This window comes from Amblyraja radiata, chromosome 2 (assembly GCF_010909765.2).
Source record: "Amblyraja radiata isolate CabotCenter1 chromosome 2, sAmbRad1.1.pri, whole genome shotgun sequence".
NCBI lineage: Eukaryota > Metazoa > Chordata > Chondrichthyes > Rajiformes > Rajidae > Amblyraja > Amblyraja radiata.
Window position 1 is genome coordinate 130,507,442 of NC_045957.1, and position 18,113 is coordinate 130,525,554.

Below are 18,113 nucleotides of genomic sequence, written 5' to 3' on the forward strand. Positions count from 1 at the left end.
CTGTCCCACTTAGGCGATTTTTCAGGCGACTGCCGGCGACTGTTAAGTTGCCTGCAATCGCCTGAAAAACCGGCAACTGGAACGGCGACTGGCAGAGTGGAACGCACAGACATAGACACAGACACAGACACAGACACAGACACAGACACAGGCACACGCACATGCACACGCACACGCACACACACAAACACATCGCAAGTGTGGGACAGTGCAAGTGGGGGAGCGCTGTCTGAAATTCACACGGTGCAAAGACAAGGTGATATAGACGCACACCGCGATGAACAGGAAGGTTGGCGCTGTAATTAAGACGGCTAAAGCACAGTGTATAGCAAGTCCTTTAAAAGAGGGGGGGTGGAGAGAAGGAGTGAAGACAACTTTTAAGAAGCCAGCCAACTTTTAAGAAGCCAGAGATACACGGCTGTGAAGCTCGGCGGACATTTAACATTACCGGTCGGTTATCCTTGGATCTGAAAACTACTGCTTTCGTTTTATTTCCCCAATGAAATTCACTGGTCGGCACCGGCTACAACCTACAAGAATCTACGAGAACCTTCGACCTCCTGGCAACCCACCAGGACCTCCTGCCGACCCACCTACGGCACGAGAATTCTCACTACTCTCCATGGCGGCTTCATTCTAGTCGCCGCTAATTATTCAACATGTTGAAAGATTCATGAAGCCGCGACCAGTTCCCAGAATGTGGGAACTCCTCACGACCATGAAGGCGACTCCCCAGCAACCACCCGCGGACATGTGGTGACTGCATAGTCTCCTGCAGTCGCCTAAAGAGTCGCCCACGTGGGACAGGCCCATTACTCTTAACTACATTCGATTATTTCTCTATTGCCCTTTAGTATGTTTTTGCAATACTTCTGATTGCGCCACAAGCTTTGCACCATTCTGCTGTATTGCATTTGTCATATTTATTTTTCTATCATGACCATGTGCATTGTTTACTCTGTGACCTTCGCATCAATGAGGAATATAATTGCTCCCTGATGTATATGCCATTATACTGATCGGAAACTAAAGATCAGGCTTACTTTATGTTCAAAGCACACAATCTTTATTCCCCAAAATGGGTCATATCCAAGGTTAAAATGCAAAAGATAACTGGGATGAGAGTTAAACCAGTCTCAAACCCATCCACCAATTGTTGGTTGGGAGATGGGCCCTCTGTGGAGCAATTAGTTGGTTCGTTAAAGTAATAATAATAATAATACATTTTATTTATGGGCGCCTTTCAAGAGTCTCAAGGACACCTTACAAAAATTGAGCATGTAGAGGAAAAACATGTAAGGGGAATGAAATAAATAGTAGAGACATGACTAGTACACAAAGTAAAGACAGAATTCAATACAAAACACAGTATGAGGCAATTAATGCACAGATGAAAAGGGACGGGGACGTGGGGCTAAGGATAGGCAGAGGTGAAGAGATGGGTCTTGAGGCGGGACTGGAAGATGGTGAGGGACACGGAATTGCGGATCAGTTGGGGGAGGGAGTTCCAGAGCCTGGGAGCTGCCCTGGAGAAGGCTCTGTCCCCAAAACTGCGGAGGTTGGACTTGTGGATGGAGAGGAGACCGGCTGATGTGGATCTGAGGGACCGTGAGGGTTGGTAGGGGGAAAGGAGGTCAGTGAGATATGGGGGGGGGGGCCAGATGGTGGAGGGCTTTGTAGGTGAGGACCAGGATTTTGTAGGTGATCCGGTGGGAGATGGGAAGCCAGTGAAGTTTTTTGAGGACTGGAGTGATGTGATGCCAGGATTTGGTGTGGGTGATGAGTCGGGCGGCTGCGTTCTGGACCAGTTGGAGTCGGTTGATGTAGGTGGAGCTGATGCCAAGGAGAAGTGAGTTGCAGTAGTCCAGTCGGGAGGAGATGAAGGCATGGATGAGTCTTTCAGCAGCAGGCGGAGTGAGAGAGGGTCTGAGTTTGGCGATGTTGCGGAGATGAAAGAAGGAGGTTTTAATGACATGGCGGATGTGAGGCTCAAGGGAGAGGGTGGAATCAAAGATCACGCCAAGGTTGCGGGCCTGGGGAGATGGGGAGACAGTGGTGCCGTCGATGGTGAGACTTTAACGAGACTTCCTGCTTTCATTTAACAGAGAACAATGCAGCACAGGAACAGGCCCTTAAATCCACAATGTATGTGCCGCACACATACTTGCTTAAACTAATCCCTTCTGCCTGCATGTGCTCCATATCCCTCCATTCCCTGCATTTAAAAAACCTCTTAAACACCACTGATGTGCCTGTTTCCACTACCCCTGGTAGCTACCACACTCTGTGTGTGACACTTGCTCCACACGTCTCCTTCCCTCTCCCATTTTATAGCTCTGTCCTCTAATATTTGACATTTCCATACTCGGGGAAAAAAGTTCTGATTGTCTACTATAATACGTATCTCATAATTTGATATACTTCTATCATTTCTCCCTTCAACCTTCAATGCTCCAGAGAATCCAATAGCTCATATCCTCTGTGAAGCTCATACCCCCAGCAGTTATCAGGCAACTTAGCCATCCTATCACCAACCAGAGAGCGATCCTGACCTACCATCTACCTCTTTTGAGGCCCCTCTGTCTATCATTTATCGGATTTTGCCGGACTTTATCTTGCACTAAATGTTATTCCCTCTATCCTGTATCTCTACACTATTGATGGCTTGATTTTAATCATGTATAGTCCTTTCACTGACTGCATAAATAAAACTTTTCACTATATCTTGCTACACATTGCAATGAACTACACTAAATTAAACTAATCCACGCATAAACCTCTCTTTCACCCTCTCAAACGCTTCTACCTTCATCCTATATTTTGACAGGTGTCCTCTTTATAATCTCATATAAAACAGAGAACATGTACATGCTGGTTAATACACAAAAGAGCAACTCTGCAGGTCAGGCTGCATCTCTGGACAACATGCACAGGTGACATTTCGGGTTGAGACCCTTCTTCAGACTATTTTTATTTTATTTTATTGTCATGTGTACTGAGGTACAGTGAAAAGCTTTTGTTGCATGCTAACCAGTCAGCAGAAAGACAACACATGATTACAATTGATCCATTTACAGTGTATAGTTACATAATAAGGGAATAACATTTACGCAAGGTAAAGCCAGCAAAGTCCGATCAAGGATAGTCCAAAGGTCACCAAAGAGGTAGATAGTAGTTCAGCACTGCTCTCTGGTTGTGGTAGGATGATTCAGTTACCTGATAACAGCTGGGAAGAAACTGTCCCTGAGTCTGGAGGAGTGCGTCTTTGGACTTCTATACCTTTTGCCAAATGGGGGAAAATGGAGGAAGACTGGCCAAATTGTGTGCCTTCCACCACAGTGATGAATGCTGTGGTGGATGTTTATGTTAAATTTTTATTGTGTTTTTGTGTGTGTTCTTTATAATTGTACCGCTGCTGACATATTCATTTCACTTGCACTTATGTGCAATGTGACAAATAAACCGTATTGTATTGTATTGTATTGAGAAGAGGGAGTGGCCAGGGTGCAACTTGTCCTTGATTATGCTGCTGACCTTTCCAAAGCAAAGTGAAGTATAAATGGAGTCAGTAGAAGGAAGGTTGGTTTGTGTGATGGTCTGGGCTGCGTCCACAATTCGCTGCAATTTCTTGAGATCTTGGATGGAGTTGTTCCTAAAACCAAACTGTGAAGCATCCTGATAAAATGCTTTTGATGGTGCATCTGCAATTGGAGGGGACATGCCAATTATCCTAAACCTTCTAACGAAGTCGAGGCATTGATTGTGCTTTCTTGGCCATTGCTTCAATATGGGTGGTCCAGGAGAAGTTGTTGGCGATATTGACTCCTAGGAATTCAAAGTTTTCAACCATCTCTACTTGGGCGCCGTCAATGCAAACTGGTGCAAACTTTGTCATGTTCTCCAGAGATGCAGCCTGACCTGCCGAGTTACTGCAGCATGTTGGGTCCTTTTGTGTAGATGGGTCTCTCGGGTCTTGGAAGAACTCAGGAGTTGGAAGAAGTTGTAATGGACCAAATCCTTGGGGGAAGTGCCGTTCTTCCACTGCTCGTGAGCCATGAGGAACTGTTCTTCCAAGCTCAACTACCTACCCAGTAAATGTTGGCACCACCTCTGCCCCTGTCCCACTTAGGAAACCTGAACGGAAACCTCTGGAGACTTTGCGCCCCACCCAAGGTTTCCGTGCGGTTCCCGGAGGTTCCCGGAGGTTTTTGTCAGTCTCCCTACCTGCTTCCACTACCTGCAACCTCCAGCAACCACCCGCAACCTCCGGGAACCGCTCGGAACCTTGGGTGGGGAGCAAAGTCTCCAGAGGTTTCCATTCAGGTTTCCTAAGTGGGACACTTCCCACAATGCGTTACTCTTCACCATCACATCTAACTGCATTGTGCCCGTCCCTCCTGTACTGGTTGTACTTATTTATGCTCATACACAGCTGTTGAATGCAATTTCTATTTATTCAGTTCTAACTCAAATGTCATATTGCTGTCGGTCCAACCAATGAGGCTCCGTAATCGCCAGCCAAAAGATATGACCGGCAGCTCCAGGATAGGTTTCGCCCTGCGATGGATGTACTCTGGTTTCACATCATATTTTCTTTGTGGGAAGCACTTTATTTCAGTTTGGTGCTGACCCTCCCACCCAATCATTGGCAGGCACCAGAGATTCAGTATAAAGGCAAGCTCCAGTGTGGTGACAGGCAGTCACACAAGTCCTGTCCTGCCCTTGGATAGTTTGTTGCTTCCGTGCAAATGAACTTGACATTTTATTGAGAGTGATTAATGGAGCAGGTAAGAGACTTTCCTACGCAGTCAATGCCAGTTAAACTCATTTAAATGATCGTGAGAAAGGAAGGTTTTGTTAATTGCTATTTAACACGCTTACCAAATCCATGTGGGGCAACAAAACTGTGCTTCCAAACTATAACCTGGATCCTATAGATTTTCTTTTATTCAGTAATATTCGTAAAAAGACCTAACCTTAATTTGTGTCTATGTCGCCCCAAGATGGGTTAACAGCTAACAAAAGATCAGTTGTCGTCTCCCTTTCAAACTTTTAGAAATATTTGTACATGTGTTAATTTTGGAAATTAAGGTGAAAACATTTTCTATATTTGATTCCTGACAATAATTATGTGTTTTCTTTCTGCTTCTGCTCTTTGAAGACATGGTGGTTTACTGCTACTTAATTAAACCTTTGTGTAAATCATTGTTTTGGAATTCTGAATGTAAACATCTGAAAACACAAAGGCATCATCAAATGCTTTTGTATCCCTGCCCTGAACACTGAGGTTTTTCAAGAGAAACATTAGGAATCGTTTTGACATGGAAATTCCACTCAAAAGCTGCTTTGGTTTATTTTTGAAATTGTTTTGTCTGAACAAAGGCAGAAAGCAACGGGTTTAACGTTGCCAGATTTCTTAGCGTTTTCCAAGGATGCCGCCAAATACTTGACCACTGAGATTAAGGGTGTGGTCAAGTTGGGCCGAAGGGCCTGTTTCCACACTGTATGACTATGAATCTAAGAGGGTAACGAGAGAAACAGGAAGGCGCTTTGGAGTCATCAGGCCAAACAATGCATGGTGTCAGAGGACATTGGTGCGGTCTTAAATGAATATTTGTCACCATGGAGAAGGGCGTCATGTTTAGAGAACGCAGGAGGGAGGCAGTGAAGTCCAGGTGCACATCATCTTCAGGAAGGATGAGACATCTTAGACATTTAGACATCTTAGCGGGCCTATAGTTAAATGATTTTAAGGTATGGTGAGAGCTAGCATACATAAGATGCAATGGTCACACAGGAGGTCAATGTCAGTGTCAGAGTAACCGGAAGCCAGAGGATTGGGAAACTTTCATAGGACAACAGAAGGAAACAAAACGGGCAATACAGGCTGAAAAGATGAAGTACGAGGGGAAACTGGCCAGGAATATAAAGAAGGACAGTAAAAGCTTCTTTAGATATGTTAAGGGAAAAATAGTAGTGAAGTCAAATGTGGGTCCCTTGAAGGCAGACCCAGGTGGAATTATTATGGGCAACAAAGAAATGGCAGAAGAGTTGAATAGGTACTTTGGATCTGTCTTCACTAAGGAAGACACAAACAATCTCCCAGGTGTACTGGAGGACAGAGGATCTAAGGGAGTAGAGGAACTGAAAGAAATTTTCATTAGGCGAGAAATAGTATTGGGGAGGCTAATGGGACTGAAGGATGATAAATCCCCTGGGACTGATGGTCTGCATCCCAGGGTCCTCAGGGAGCTGGCTCTAGAAATAGTGGACGCATTGGTGATCATTTTCCAATGTTCAATAGATTCAGGATCAGTTCCTGTGGATTGGAGGATAGCTAATGTTATTCCACTTTTCAAGAAAGGAGCGAGAGAGAAAACTGGGAATTAGGGACCAGTTAGCCTGACTTCAGTGTTGGGAAATATGCTGGAGTCAATTATTAAAGAGGTAATAATGGGGCATTTGGATAGCAGTAAAAGGATTAGTCCAAGTCAACATGGATTTATGAAAGGGATATCATGCTTGACTAATCTTCTGGAATTTTTTGAGGATGTGACAAGTAAAATGGATGAAGGGGTGCCAGTGGATGTAGTGTATCTGGACTTTCAGAAAGCCTTTGATAAGGTCCCGCACGGGAGACTGGTGACTAACATTAGAGCACATGGTATTGGGGGTAGGGTGTTGACATGGATAGAAAATTGGTTGGCAGACCGGAAGCAAAGAGTAGGAGTGAATGGGTCCTTTTCAGAATGGCAGGCAGTGGCGAGTGGAGTGCCGCAAGGCTCGGTGTTGGGGCCGCAACTGTTTACCATATATATTAATGATTTGGAAGAGGGAATTAGGAGCAACACTAGCAAGTTTGCGGATGACACAAAGCTGGGTGGCAGTGTGAACTGTGAAGAGGATGTTAGGAGGTTGCAGGGTGACCTGGACAGGTTGAGTGTGTGGGCAGATGCTTGGCAGATGCAGAATTAAATAGATAAATGTGAGGTTATCCACTTTGTCGGCAAAACCAAGGGGGCAGATTATTATCTCAATGCGTTTAGGTTCGGTAAGGGGGAGGTGCAGCGAGACCTGGGCGTCCTTGTTCACCGGTCACTGAAAGTTGGCTTACAGGCACAGCAGGCAGTGAAGAAAGCTAATGGAATGTTGGCCTTCATGACAAGAGGATTTCAGTATAGGAGTAAAGAGGTTCTTCTGCAGGGAAAAAACTTTTTCACCCAGAGAATTGTGAATTTATGGAATTCCCTGCCACAGAGGGCAGTGGAGGCCAAGTCACTGGATGGATTTAAGAGAGAGTTAGATAGAGCTCTAGGGGCTAGAGGAGTCAAGGGATATGGGGAGAAGGCAGGCACGGGTTATTGATAGGGGACGATCAGCCATGATCACAATGAATGGCGGTGCTGGCTCGAAGGGCTGAATGGCCTCCTCCTGCACCTATTTTCTATGTTTCTAATTTTTCTTTGCCTTGCCTGCCAGTTCTATTTCATCCTCTTTTTGCTTTCATGATTACCTTCCTAAGTGTACTCCTACGCTTCTTGTACTCATGGATGGATTTATTTGATCCCAACTCTCTAAATCTGATGTTTGTCTCCTTTTCCTGAGCAGAGCCTCAATCTTTAATCCCAAGTGTTATCTGGGATCAAATGCGACACAAGAATTGCCCATTGCGTAATTCCCTCTCAGAAGGCCAATACTGGCAAAGCTTAAATTAAAAATGCAACTCAAGATCTAAACTGTGGACAAATATAGACTTTTTTGAAAAGTCAATAACAATTTGCAATATTTCTGTACCAATATATAAACTTAAAAGTCTATTTGGAGTAACCACTGGCATTCTTTCCCTTACGAGCTCCCAAATCACTCTCATTTAGAATTCCCTATCTCATGTAATTAGCGAAATAATGATTTAAAGGCTAAATTTATCACTGCCATTACAGGGCAAGTTGGGATTCGCAGTAAATAACAGTCCTGCTCAGATGTATCCTGCGCAGATGTAGGATGGTTTTTGATATATTAATGGCACGAAAAGAACATTTGAGAAGTTGAGAGCTTCTTGGCCTCCGTTGCAATATGAATGAATTTACTCTGACATGCATAGCAATTCAATTGACATGTTTTGTGAAATATTTAATTTTTATGATTGCGTATCTGATATTATGCCTTTTGGAAAATTAAATTTTAAATCCTAGAGTCAAGGATTCATGGAGCTATATAGCACCGAGGCTGGCCCTTTGGCCCAACTCGTCCATGCCGGCCAAATTGTCTAACCAAACTTATCCCCCAAGACATACCTGGCCCATATCCCTCCAAACTGGCCCAAGTGTCCTTTAAATGTCACAATTGTACCTGCCTCCACCACTTCCTTTGGCAGCTGATTCCATACATTCAATCATACTGCTCAGAAAGGAACTGGATAGGCGGCATGAGGGCGCAGCGGTAGAGTCGCTGCCTTACAACACTTGCAGCGCCGAAGGCCCGATTTCGATCCCGCCTACGGGTGCTGTCTGTACGGAGTTTGTACATTCTCCCTGTGACCCGCGTGAGTTTTCTCCGAGATATTGTGTAACCCTGGAGTATTGTGTACAGTTTTGGTTTCCTAATTTGAGGAAGGACATCCTTGTGAATGAGGCAGTGCAGCGTAGGTTCACGAGATTGATCCCTGGGATGGCAGGACTGTCATATGAGGAAAGATTAAAAAGACTAGGCTTGTATTCATTGGAGTTTAGAAGGATGGGAGGGCATCTTATAGAAACATAAAATTATAAAAGGACTGGACAAGCTAAATGCAGGAAAAATGTTCCCAATGTTGGGCGAGTCCAGAACCAGGGGCCACAGTCTTAGAATAAAGGGGAGGTCATTTAAGACTGAGGTGAGAAAAAACTTTTTCACCCAGGGAGTTGTGAATTTATGGAATTCCCTGCCACAGAGGGCAGTGGAGGCCAAATCACGATGGATTTAAGAGAGAGTTAGATAGAGCTCTAGGGGCTAGTGGAGTCAAGGGATATGGGGAGAAGGCAGGCACGGGTTATTGATAGGGGACGATCAGCCATGATCACAATGAATGGCGGTGCTGGCTCGAAGGGCCGAATGGCCTCCTCCTGCACCTATTTTGTATGTTTCTATGTTTCGATATCCGGGTTCCTCCCACACTCCAAAGACGTACAGGTATGTAGGTTAATTGACTTGGTGTATGTGTAAATTGTCCCTAGCGTGTATAGAACAGCGTTAATGTGTGGGGTGATCGCTTGTCGGCGGGCCAAGGGGCCTGTTTCCACGCTGTATCTCTAAACTAAACTAATCTAAAAACTAAGTGTCTGCTGGATTACTCATTCATAGAGCTGCCACAGACTTGATGTGACAAATAACGCCCTCCCTACTGTAATCTCTCTATGATTCTGTGAACTCAATTCCAGTAACATGAGATTCAGGGGCAATGTGGAAAAGGCAGAAGAATGAAGTGGAGAGGGAAAGATAGATCAGCCATGAGGGAATGGTGGAGTAGACTTGATGGGCCAAATGGCCTCATTCTTCTTCCATAATTTATTCTGGGAACCAGGGATTATTGATTTTTTTTTTCCCCAAGGTTTTGGGCAGCCAGTTCTGGAATTTCTAAATTCTTCTGTCAAAATAACTCAAAGGCACCATGATGTCTGTTGACCAAAATTCCTTACCTATTTGACCCGAGCGGGCTTATGATTTATTCTATCTAAGTATTTGTATTTCATTCATCTGTTTAAAGTCAATAATGTGCAGGAAATGTCCAAGTGTTAATTTACCAACTTATGACTGTACAAAGACCGAGCAGGAGTAAGCATTTTAAATCGACTCCGTCATTCAATAAGATCTGATTGTAATCTGCATTCCTGCAAACCCTGAGTAATTTTTCAAGATTGTTTGTTTTTGGTATTAAAATAATTAAAAATCTTTCTTCCATCCTCCTTTGAGAGAGAGAGAGAGAGACCTGCTATGTTCTGAAGGAAATTATTTTGCCTCATCTTAAACGGGCTTTTCCTTATTTTTAAACAGTATCTTGTGATGGATGTCTAGACTTGGAATGCATTGTGCAGGGTTACCAGACGGCTGAGATTGTGAGCCGTCTGAAGTCTTTGAAGAGGCGTATTTTCTCATCCTAATGAAACTGGCATCGGTGTGCGGTAGTGTTGGGCGTCAGCTGGAGAAAGTTGGGGACCCAGCACAGAACGCTAGAGGCAGGAAACATGTTCCCGATGTTGGGGAGTCCAGAACCAGGGGCCGCAGTTTAAGAATAAGGAGTAAGCCATTTAAAACAGAGACGAGGAAACACTTTTTCTCATAGAGAGTGGTGAGTCTGTGGAATTCTCTGCCCCAGAGGGCGGTGGAGGCCGGCTTTCAAGAGAGAGCTAGATAGGGCTCTTAAAAATAGCAGAGTCAGGGGATATGGGGAGAAGGCAGGAACAGGGTACTGATTGGGGATGATCAGCCATGATCACATTGAATGGCGGTGCTGGCTCGAAGGGCCGAATGGCCTACTCCTGCACCTATTGTCTATTGTCTAATATTAGGCATTGCAGATGCTGGGTATTAGGAGCGTTCTTGAGCTCCAGCAGCAATGTTTTGGGAATTCCAGGGTGTTACTGCAGAGGTGAAGATCCTGATGAACAACTGACTGGAAAGAGGTAAGTAAGAGTGAGGGCGAAACATCATTGTGGTTGCCAGAGATAGTCAATGTCTCTGGAACTGTGAGGCTTTGATGAATTGTTTGCAGTATTTGATTGTTTTTTGACCTGGGGAAAAGGCCTTTGAATTCTGGAAGCAAATGACATAACGAGGTATTCGGGAGTGGGTTGTGCAGATCTTGCCTTTTGGTTCCTTCCCTTCCTATCTGTTTAGAGATGTTTGCTGCACTTCAGTTTAAGACTCCCACAGAGTGAATGCTTTCCCACCTGCATCTGAAGTACAGATTGGGATTGGAGCCTGCATATTGCAGTTATTGCAACTCTTTGTACAATGCAGTTTTATTTGACCCCATATTTACCTGGGCATCATGGTCAATGTCTTGACACCTTAAACTCTTAACATAATCTTCCTTTTTTTTTCCAGATGCAGAGGGAGATGGTATACACGAAAGAAGCTCCTCCTTCCTTCCGCCACCATGGACCTCTTCCTCACGGACCACCAAATTCTCCACCGATAACTCAATCAATGCCACCTTCACCATCCAGAATCCCGTACAATGGAGGAAGGACCTTACCTATGCCAGGCAGTGCCACTGTCCCTCGGGACCGGCTGTCCAGCGCGCCACCATCAAGGTCCATATCCCCCAGTCCGAGTGCCATCTTGGAGAGGAGAGATGTGAAGCCCGATGAAGATATGAGTGGTAAAAATATTCCCCTCTTCCGAAACGAAGGTCTGTACGCTGATCCTTACATGTATCACGATGGAAGAATGAGTATCGCTTCATCTGGTGCAGGAATCCCCGGGGATGTACCCGATCACATGCTGTACCATCGGGCTTCGCTGAGGTCTGGCAACCCATACCAAAACATCAGTGGGCAAGCTGACATGATGGAACAGCCGATGTACAGAACGAAGCCCAGGAAATATTCTGATGGCTATGCACCAGCAATTAGCTCCAAAACACCACCACCTTCTCCTCAGAAGTTAAGTGAAATGCGCATGATTGATATACACGGGCAGAGCACTCACATGGCTCACCTGGCCCAGCTTGACAGATCATCTTCCGTACGAAACTCCCTCAGGAAAGACTCTGGGCCAGCGATGGTCATGGAATCCTCAGTGATCAAGTCGCGCAGCGCCGCTTCCTCACCTTCCATTTCTGATGTGGTGCCGTTTGCAGCTGATAAGCAAATGCCAGGCTACGGTGGGGCTGCAGGGACACCAAATGATCCAGAGACCAGGTGAGGGTGACCAAGAGGTGATTCGAAATGGTGATAAAGAGTTGAAGAATGGAGCCTTTTTGGAAAAGTGAACTCTGCAGGTTTTTAGATTAATTGTTGAATAGACTCGAACTCTATTCCCTGGAGGGCAGGAGGATGAGGAACGATCTTATGGAGCTGTATAAAATAATGAGAGGAATAGATTAGGTGGTCGCGTGGAGTCTCTTGTTTAGTGTGGTGGAATTGAGAAGCAGAGGGCATCGGTTTGAGATGAAGGGGGAAAGATTTTATAGGATGCTGAGGGATAACTTTTTCACACTATGGGTGGTGGGTGCATGGACCGAGCTGCCAGAGGAGGTAGCTGGCAGAGGAGGTAGTTGAGGCTGGGACGATCACAACGTTTAAAGAAGCAATTAGACAGGTACATGGATAGGTCAGGTTTAGAGGGATATGGGCCAAACGCAGGCAAGTGTGACTAGTTTAGATTGGACATGTTGGTCGATGTGGGCAAATTGGACCGAAGGGGCTGTTTCCACTGTATGACTCCATGACTTATGAATGAGATGAACGCAGGTAAGAACCTGATAGATTTGTTAACATTTTGTGAAATATTTACACAAGGTTCCAGAATTTGGGCCTGGGTCAGTGGTTCCCAACCTTTTTTTGGCCATGCCCCACCTAATCACCTCTAAAATCCTGATGCCCCCCCCATGTGGTGATATATAATTCTTATCATTTAAAAAGTGAACTCCGTTTCAGCTGAAGAAGCTTAAAACGCCAATACCTTGGTTTAAACAAGCTTCAAAAGAACATGGCATCCATGAAAAAGAAAAATGAATAAAACAAAAGACAGTTAAAGTTCTGAGCAAGAAATTACTAAAAAATTGTTAAAAAAAAGAAAAATCAAATTGCCCCCCTTAAAAATCAAATTGCCCCCCTGTGGGGCGTACGCCCCACGTTGGGAACCACTGGCCTGGGTGCAATGAAGAAGCAGTAATGCATGTCCCAGTGTTATTTGGAGTGGAACGTCGAGATGGTAACATTCCCCAATGCCCGCTGCCCTCGGGCTTCCAGCTAGTGGAGGAAAGCGTGATTTATATCATGCAGAGCCTTGGCTGAAACACACTTAGATTCTTCCATTTTGGATTATATCGTTATTTTTACCTCTCCCTCGTGTGCCGTCCCTGTAATAGTATAAAACAGCAGTATTGTGCTTTCATCTGTGAGTTGGTGCCAAGAAACTTTATCCAATCCGTAGCACATGGTAAAGTTCTTCTTGGTATATAATGACTTTAAAGGTAGAACTCCTGTTATTCCAGGTTGGTTTGTGTGGTCATTTTAATCAATCTGGGGCTAAACAAAATATTTTACATTCGTCATTTTCTTGTGAGCTGTTATTTACCTTCGGTCTTCTTCACTCTGATGTCTCTCTCGTGCCTTAACATGAGATGGTTCAGAGAAAGAAAATATTCTGTTCACTGACCTCTGTTCATGATGATCCTGGCAGTCATTTGAACCATCTGTTAAAACAGAGCATGATGACTCTTTATTACCCTGTAGGTTTGTCAGCCCCACAAACATGTCGACAAGTATAGCTGCCAACTTCCAAACATTCTGCCCCAATCTATTGAAAAAAACAGTGGAATGTGTCATTGAGGTGACACTCAAAACTTGATTTATCGTGTCCTGATCAGTTCTGCAAGTGTGGATGGGTTGGAGTACAACCAGGCATGGTTATACATTGTTTCACTGAGCTATTGACTAAATTGAACTATTGCTCTTTGCAAATGGAGGAGAGCTGACTCAGGGACTGATTTTTTTCAAAAGGTGGTTGCTCATATTTTCAATTTGTCTTAACCCTTTTGAGACTTGAATGTCTTTTGCATCATGCTTATTTGTGAATTGTCAAAGAAAGGATTTTGCTGATGCCCATAAAGCTGCTTCTTGGAGAGTGTTTCTATTCACGTTCCTTTTGACAAGTATGCTGCCATTTTACCTCCAAAACTAATCAAAACTGGACACAGGATTGGCTTGATGGCAGGAAGCAGAAGTGATAGTGGAAGATTGCTTTTCGGAGTAGAGGCCTGTGACTAGTGATGTGTCACAGGTGTCAGTGCTGGGCCCATAGTTTGTTTGGCATCTACATCAATGATTTGGATGAGAATGTACAAGGCATGATTTGTAAGTATGCAGATGATACTAAAATACCGTATTTCCCGGCAATGAAGATGCACCCCCCCACTTTCACCGGTTGCGCCTGTGCCAAAGGGCACCATGGCTGGCTGGCGGGCGGGCCGGCAGAAGGCGCTGAGGTGGCGTCTGGTCCCGGCGACCGCTCACAACCACCCGAGCTACTTCCCTCCCCGGCCCCAATGCGGTGGCTTCGTGCCCGGAGCGCCATGGCAGTGGTGAGTGAGTTGCTGGCATGATCCCCGACCCCCTCCTTCTCAACGCTCCTGCCCTCTCTGCAACTTTACCCCTGGCGGCCCAGCAAAGTTTACTACTTTGTGCAGCTCAGGCCGTGCTGACCAGGGCCAGACTCCCCACACGCTGTGGAAAGGAACTCTCTCCCCCCACTCCCCCCCCAGCGGCGCTGTCCTTTTACAGCCGCTTCCCACTTCACACAGTTCCAGGGTCGAAGGCGTGGCAGGTTCTGCGGAGCAGTCACTATGAGAGTGGCATTACTCGGCCTAACCTTCGGCCTCCAAGACGCAGGTAAATTTTCGGGCTTTATTTTAGAGCAAAATATAACGTCTTGGACGCGGGGAAATATGGTAGATGAAATTATAAACAGTGAAGATGGTTATTGAGAATTACAGCAAGATCTTGATCAGCTTACAGTTTAGTTTGTTGTTTCGTGCGCCAAGGTACAGTAAAAATCCTCTGCTGCATGCCATCCAGTCAGTGGAAAGACAATACATGATTACAATCGAGCCATATATAGTGTATAGATACAGAAGGGAATAACGTTTAGTGCAAGGGAAAGTCCGATCAAGGATTGTCCAAGAGTCACCATTAAGGTAGATAGTAGTTCAGGACTGCTCTCTGGTTGTGGTAGGATGATTCAGTTGCCTGATAACAACTGGGAAGAAACTGCCCCTGAATCTGGAGGTGTGCGTTTTCACACTGGTATACCTTTTGCCCGATGGGAGAGTGGAGAAGATGGAGTGGGCTAGGGTGTGTCTCATCCTTGATTATGCTGCTGGCCTTGCCGAGGCAGCATGAGGTATAAATGAAGTAAATGGAAGGCAGGGTGGTTTGTGTAGAGGAATGGCGAAAGGAGTTTAATTCAGATAAATTTGAAGAGTTGCATTTTGGGAAGTCAAACCAGGCAGGGCCTTCACAGTGAATGGTAAGATCCTGGAGAGTATTGTAGAGCGTAGGGATGTAGAAGTACTTAGTTCCCTGAGAGCAGTGTTGCAGGTAGATAGGGTGATGAAACGTCCTGATGTTTCTTTCAGCCCTGCCCTTGGCTCAGTATTAGTCTATTATTGTCACTTGTAAATAGACACAGTGAAAAGCTTTCGCAGTCCAGTTCTGTTTTGAATGTCATGGTTGAATCTGCTTCCATTGTACTCCCTGGCAGTGCTTTCCAGATCACAAAAATTCTGTTTGAAAATAAAGTGAAATATTTCTTCATCTGGCCTTTGGTTATTTTGGCAGCTGCTTTAAATCGACATCCCCTGGTTTCCAGCTTTCTTACCGCTGGAAGCAGTTTCAACATATTTTCTCTTACCAAATTGCTTATGATTCTGAACACTGTCAAATCTCTCGACCTTCCCTATTTAAGAAGAGTGACGTCAGGATCTCTCCTCAAGTGTGATCACTTTTCCATGGTGCAATTCTAGTAAACTTCTTTGACACCTTATCTAGTTTAGTTTAGTTTAGAGACAGCGCGGGAACAGGCCCTTCTGGGTCTGGGCCGACCAGTGATCCCCGCACATTAACACTAACCTACACCAACTAGGGACAATTTTACATTTACAAAGCCAATTAACCAACAAACCAAGTACATCTTTGGAGTGTGGGAGGAAACCGAAGATCTCGGAGAAAACCCACACAGGTCACAGGGACAAACTCCGTACAGACAGCAACCGTAGTTGGGATCGAACCCGGGTCTCCGGTGCTGCATTCGCTGTAAGGCAGCAACTCTACCGCTGCACCACCGTGACAGCCCTGACATTCTCGTGTCCTGGGCTAAACACAATGGTCCATCTAAGTTTGAACTATCATTTCAGAAAAGCTCAGGAGGAATAACATAAAAGTTCTAGTAACTTATCTTTCTCTCAGAGAGTAATGAAACTCTGTCCCTGAGGGTAGTGGAAGCTATCGTTAGAGATATTTAGTGTGAAGAGGGACATATATTTGAAAGACTGAGGAATTGAGAGCAATGGGGGAACTGGTGCAGAATAGATCAGCCACAATCATGTTTTAGTTTAGTTTAGAGATGCAGCGCGGAAACAGGCCCTTCAGTCCACTGATTCAGGCCCGACCAACGATCCCCGTACACCAGCATTATCGTACAGACTAGGGACAATTTGCAATCTTTACTAAAGCCAATCACCACAAGCTACAAGCGTGTATGTCTTTGGAGTGTGGGAGGAAACTGGAGCTCCCGGGGAAAACCCATGCGATCATGAGGAGAACATACAAACTCAGTACAGATGGTTTTGATGTGTGGGGCAGTATTGTAAGGGCTGGAGGCCTGCTCCTGTTCCTTCTTTGAGTTTTTTTGTGTTCCGATAATTGGTGTGACCAATTGTTTAATTAATATTTTTATTAGAAGCAATGTACAGTAGTATTAACTGCGGCATATGACAAAATACATTTAATGTACATCTTCTATTTTAAATTTAACAAAAAAGAAATGGAACAAGAGAGAAAGAGAGTGAAATAAACAGTGAATGTGTAAACCCCTAGACTACCAGATAGTGCAGTCCAGGAGTGAATAAGTAAAAGCCTATAGAAGAATAAGAAGACAAAAACAAAAAATAATAAAGGAAAAGAAAAACAGGACCATTACATGTTGATATACCTGCTTCATTTCTCACCACACCCATCAATTGTGAGTGCGGTTTGAGTGAAGGGGTTATTCTTCTCACAATAATAATAATAATAATATCTTTTATTGTCATTGCACATCAGTGCAACGAGATTTGGTATGCAGCTTCCATCCGATGTCAAAAAAAAAAAGAAATAAATAAACTGTGCGACGTGACCATCTGAGGGAGACAGTCCAGGGGGGGTGGGGGGCACTAAGCAGGGCCGGTTCAGAGCAGCTATAGCTCTGGGAATGAAGCTGTTTCTGAGTCTGGAGGTTCGGGTGTAGAAGGCCTTGTAACGTCTGCCGGAGGGAAGTAGTTTGAACAGTCCATTACAACGGCGTGATGAGTCTTTATGGATGCTGACGGCCTTCATGAGGCACCGTGTGTGGTAGATGCCCTCCAAGGCTGGTAGCTCTGTCCCAATAATCCTCTGCGCTCTGTGGACGACACGCTGAAGAGCTCTCCCCTCCGCCTCCATGCAGCTGAGATACCACACAGAGATGCCATACGTTAATATGCTCTCTGTGGTGCAGCGGTAGAACGTTGTCAGCAGCTGTTGGGGCAGACCAGTCTTTTTTAATGTCCTCAGGAAGAACAGTCGTTGCTGTGCCTTCTTGACCAGCGCAGCGATGTTGGTGGAACATGTGAGGTCCTCTGAAATGTGAGTGCCCAGAAACTTAAAGCTGGACACTCTCTCCACACTTTCCCCGTAGATGGAGATTGGGGCGTATTCTCCATTATGGGACCTCCTGAAGTCAATAATCAGCTCCTTGGTTTTGGAGGTGTTTAGTGACAAGTTGTTACATGCGCACCAGTCCGCCAGGTTCTGCACCTCCGCTCTGTAATTTGTTTCATCACTGTCGGTGATCAGCCCGATCACTGAAAAAAGGCATGGAAAAAGCGGTACTCAGCTGTCCCTACAACTGATCGAAGTGCTCACACCAACTTGATGGGCTTTTTTCCCATGCCTTTTTCAGTAATTGTATTGTGCTCATGTCTCCAAAACAAAACACTGGAGCGAGTCAAAGTGCAACAGGCTGAAGCTTGAGTGTTTAAATCTCCCTGCGTAGATTCCTGGAATCCCACATTCCTGCTTTTCCTTTATTGTGATAGTCTGGTTATTGAAAGAAATCATAATGAGGCCACGTTTCAAATACCAAAGTTATTATTACTACTTTTATTATTTTTT

General features: G+C 44.9%; 1 protein-coding gene across 15 annotated transcripts in view; it reads left to right on the forward strand.

Annotated features, from left to right (window-relative positions):
• Window positions 1-18,113, forward strand: part of kiaa1217 (KIAA1217 ortholog) — a 604,059-nt gene that overhangs the window by 491,303 nt on the left and 94,643 nt on the right. For 14 of the 15 annotated variants that reach the window (XM_033015665.1, XM_033015692.1, XM_033015700.1 and 11 more), the window contains one exon: window positions 11,083-11,900. In XM_033015665.1, the coding sequence (XP_032871556.1) occupies window positions 11,083-11,900 (818 nt within the window). Of the gene's footprint in view, window positions 1-4,684; window positions 4,788-11,082; window positions 11,901-18,113 lie in introns of those variants that run through there. The other variant, XM_033015728.1, reaches the window with a different exon arrangement.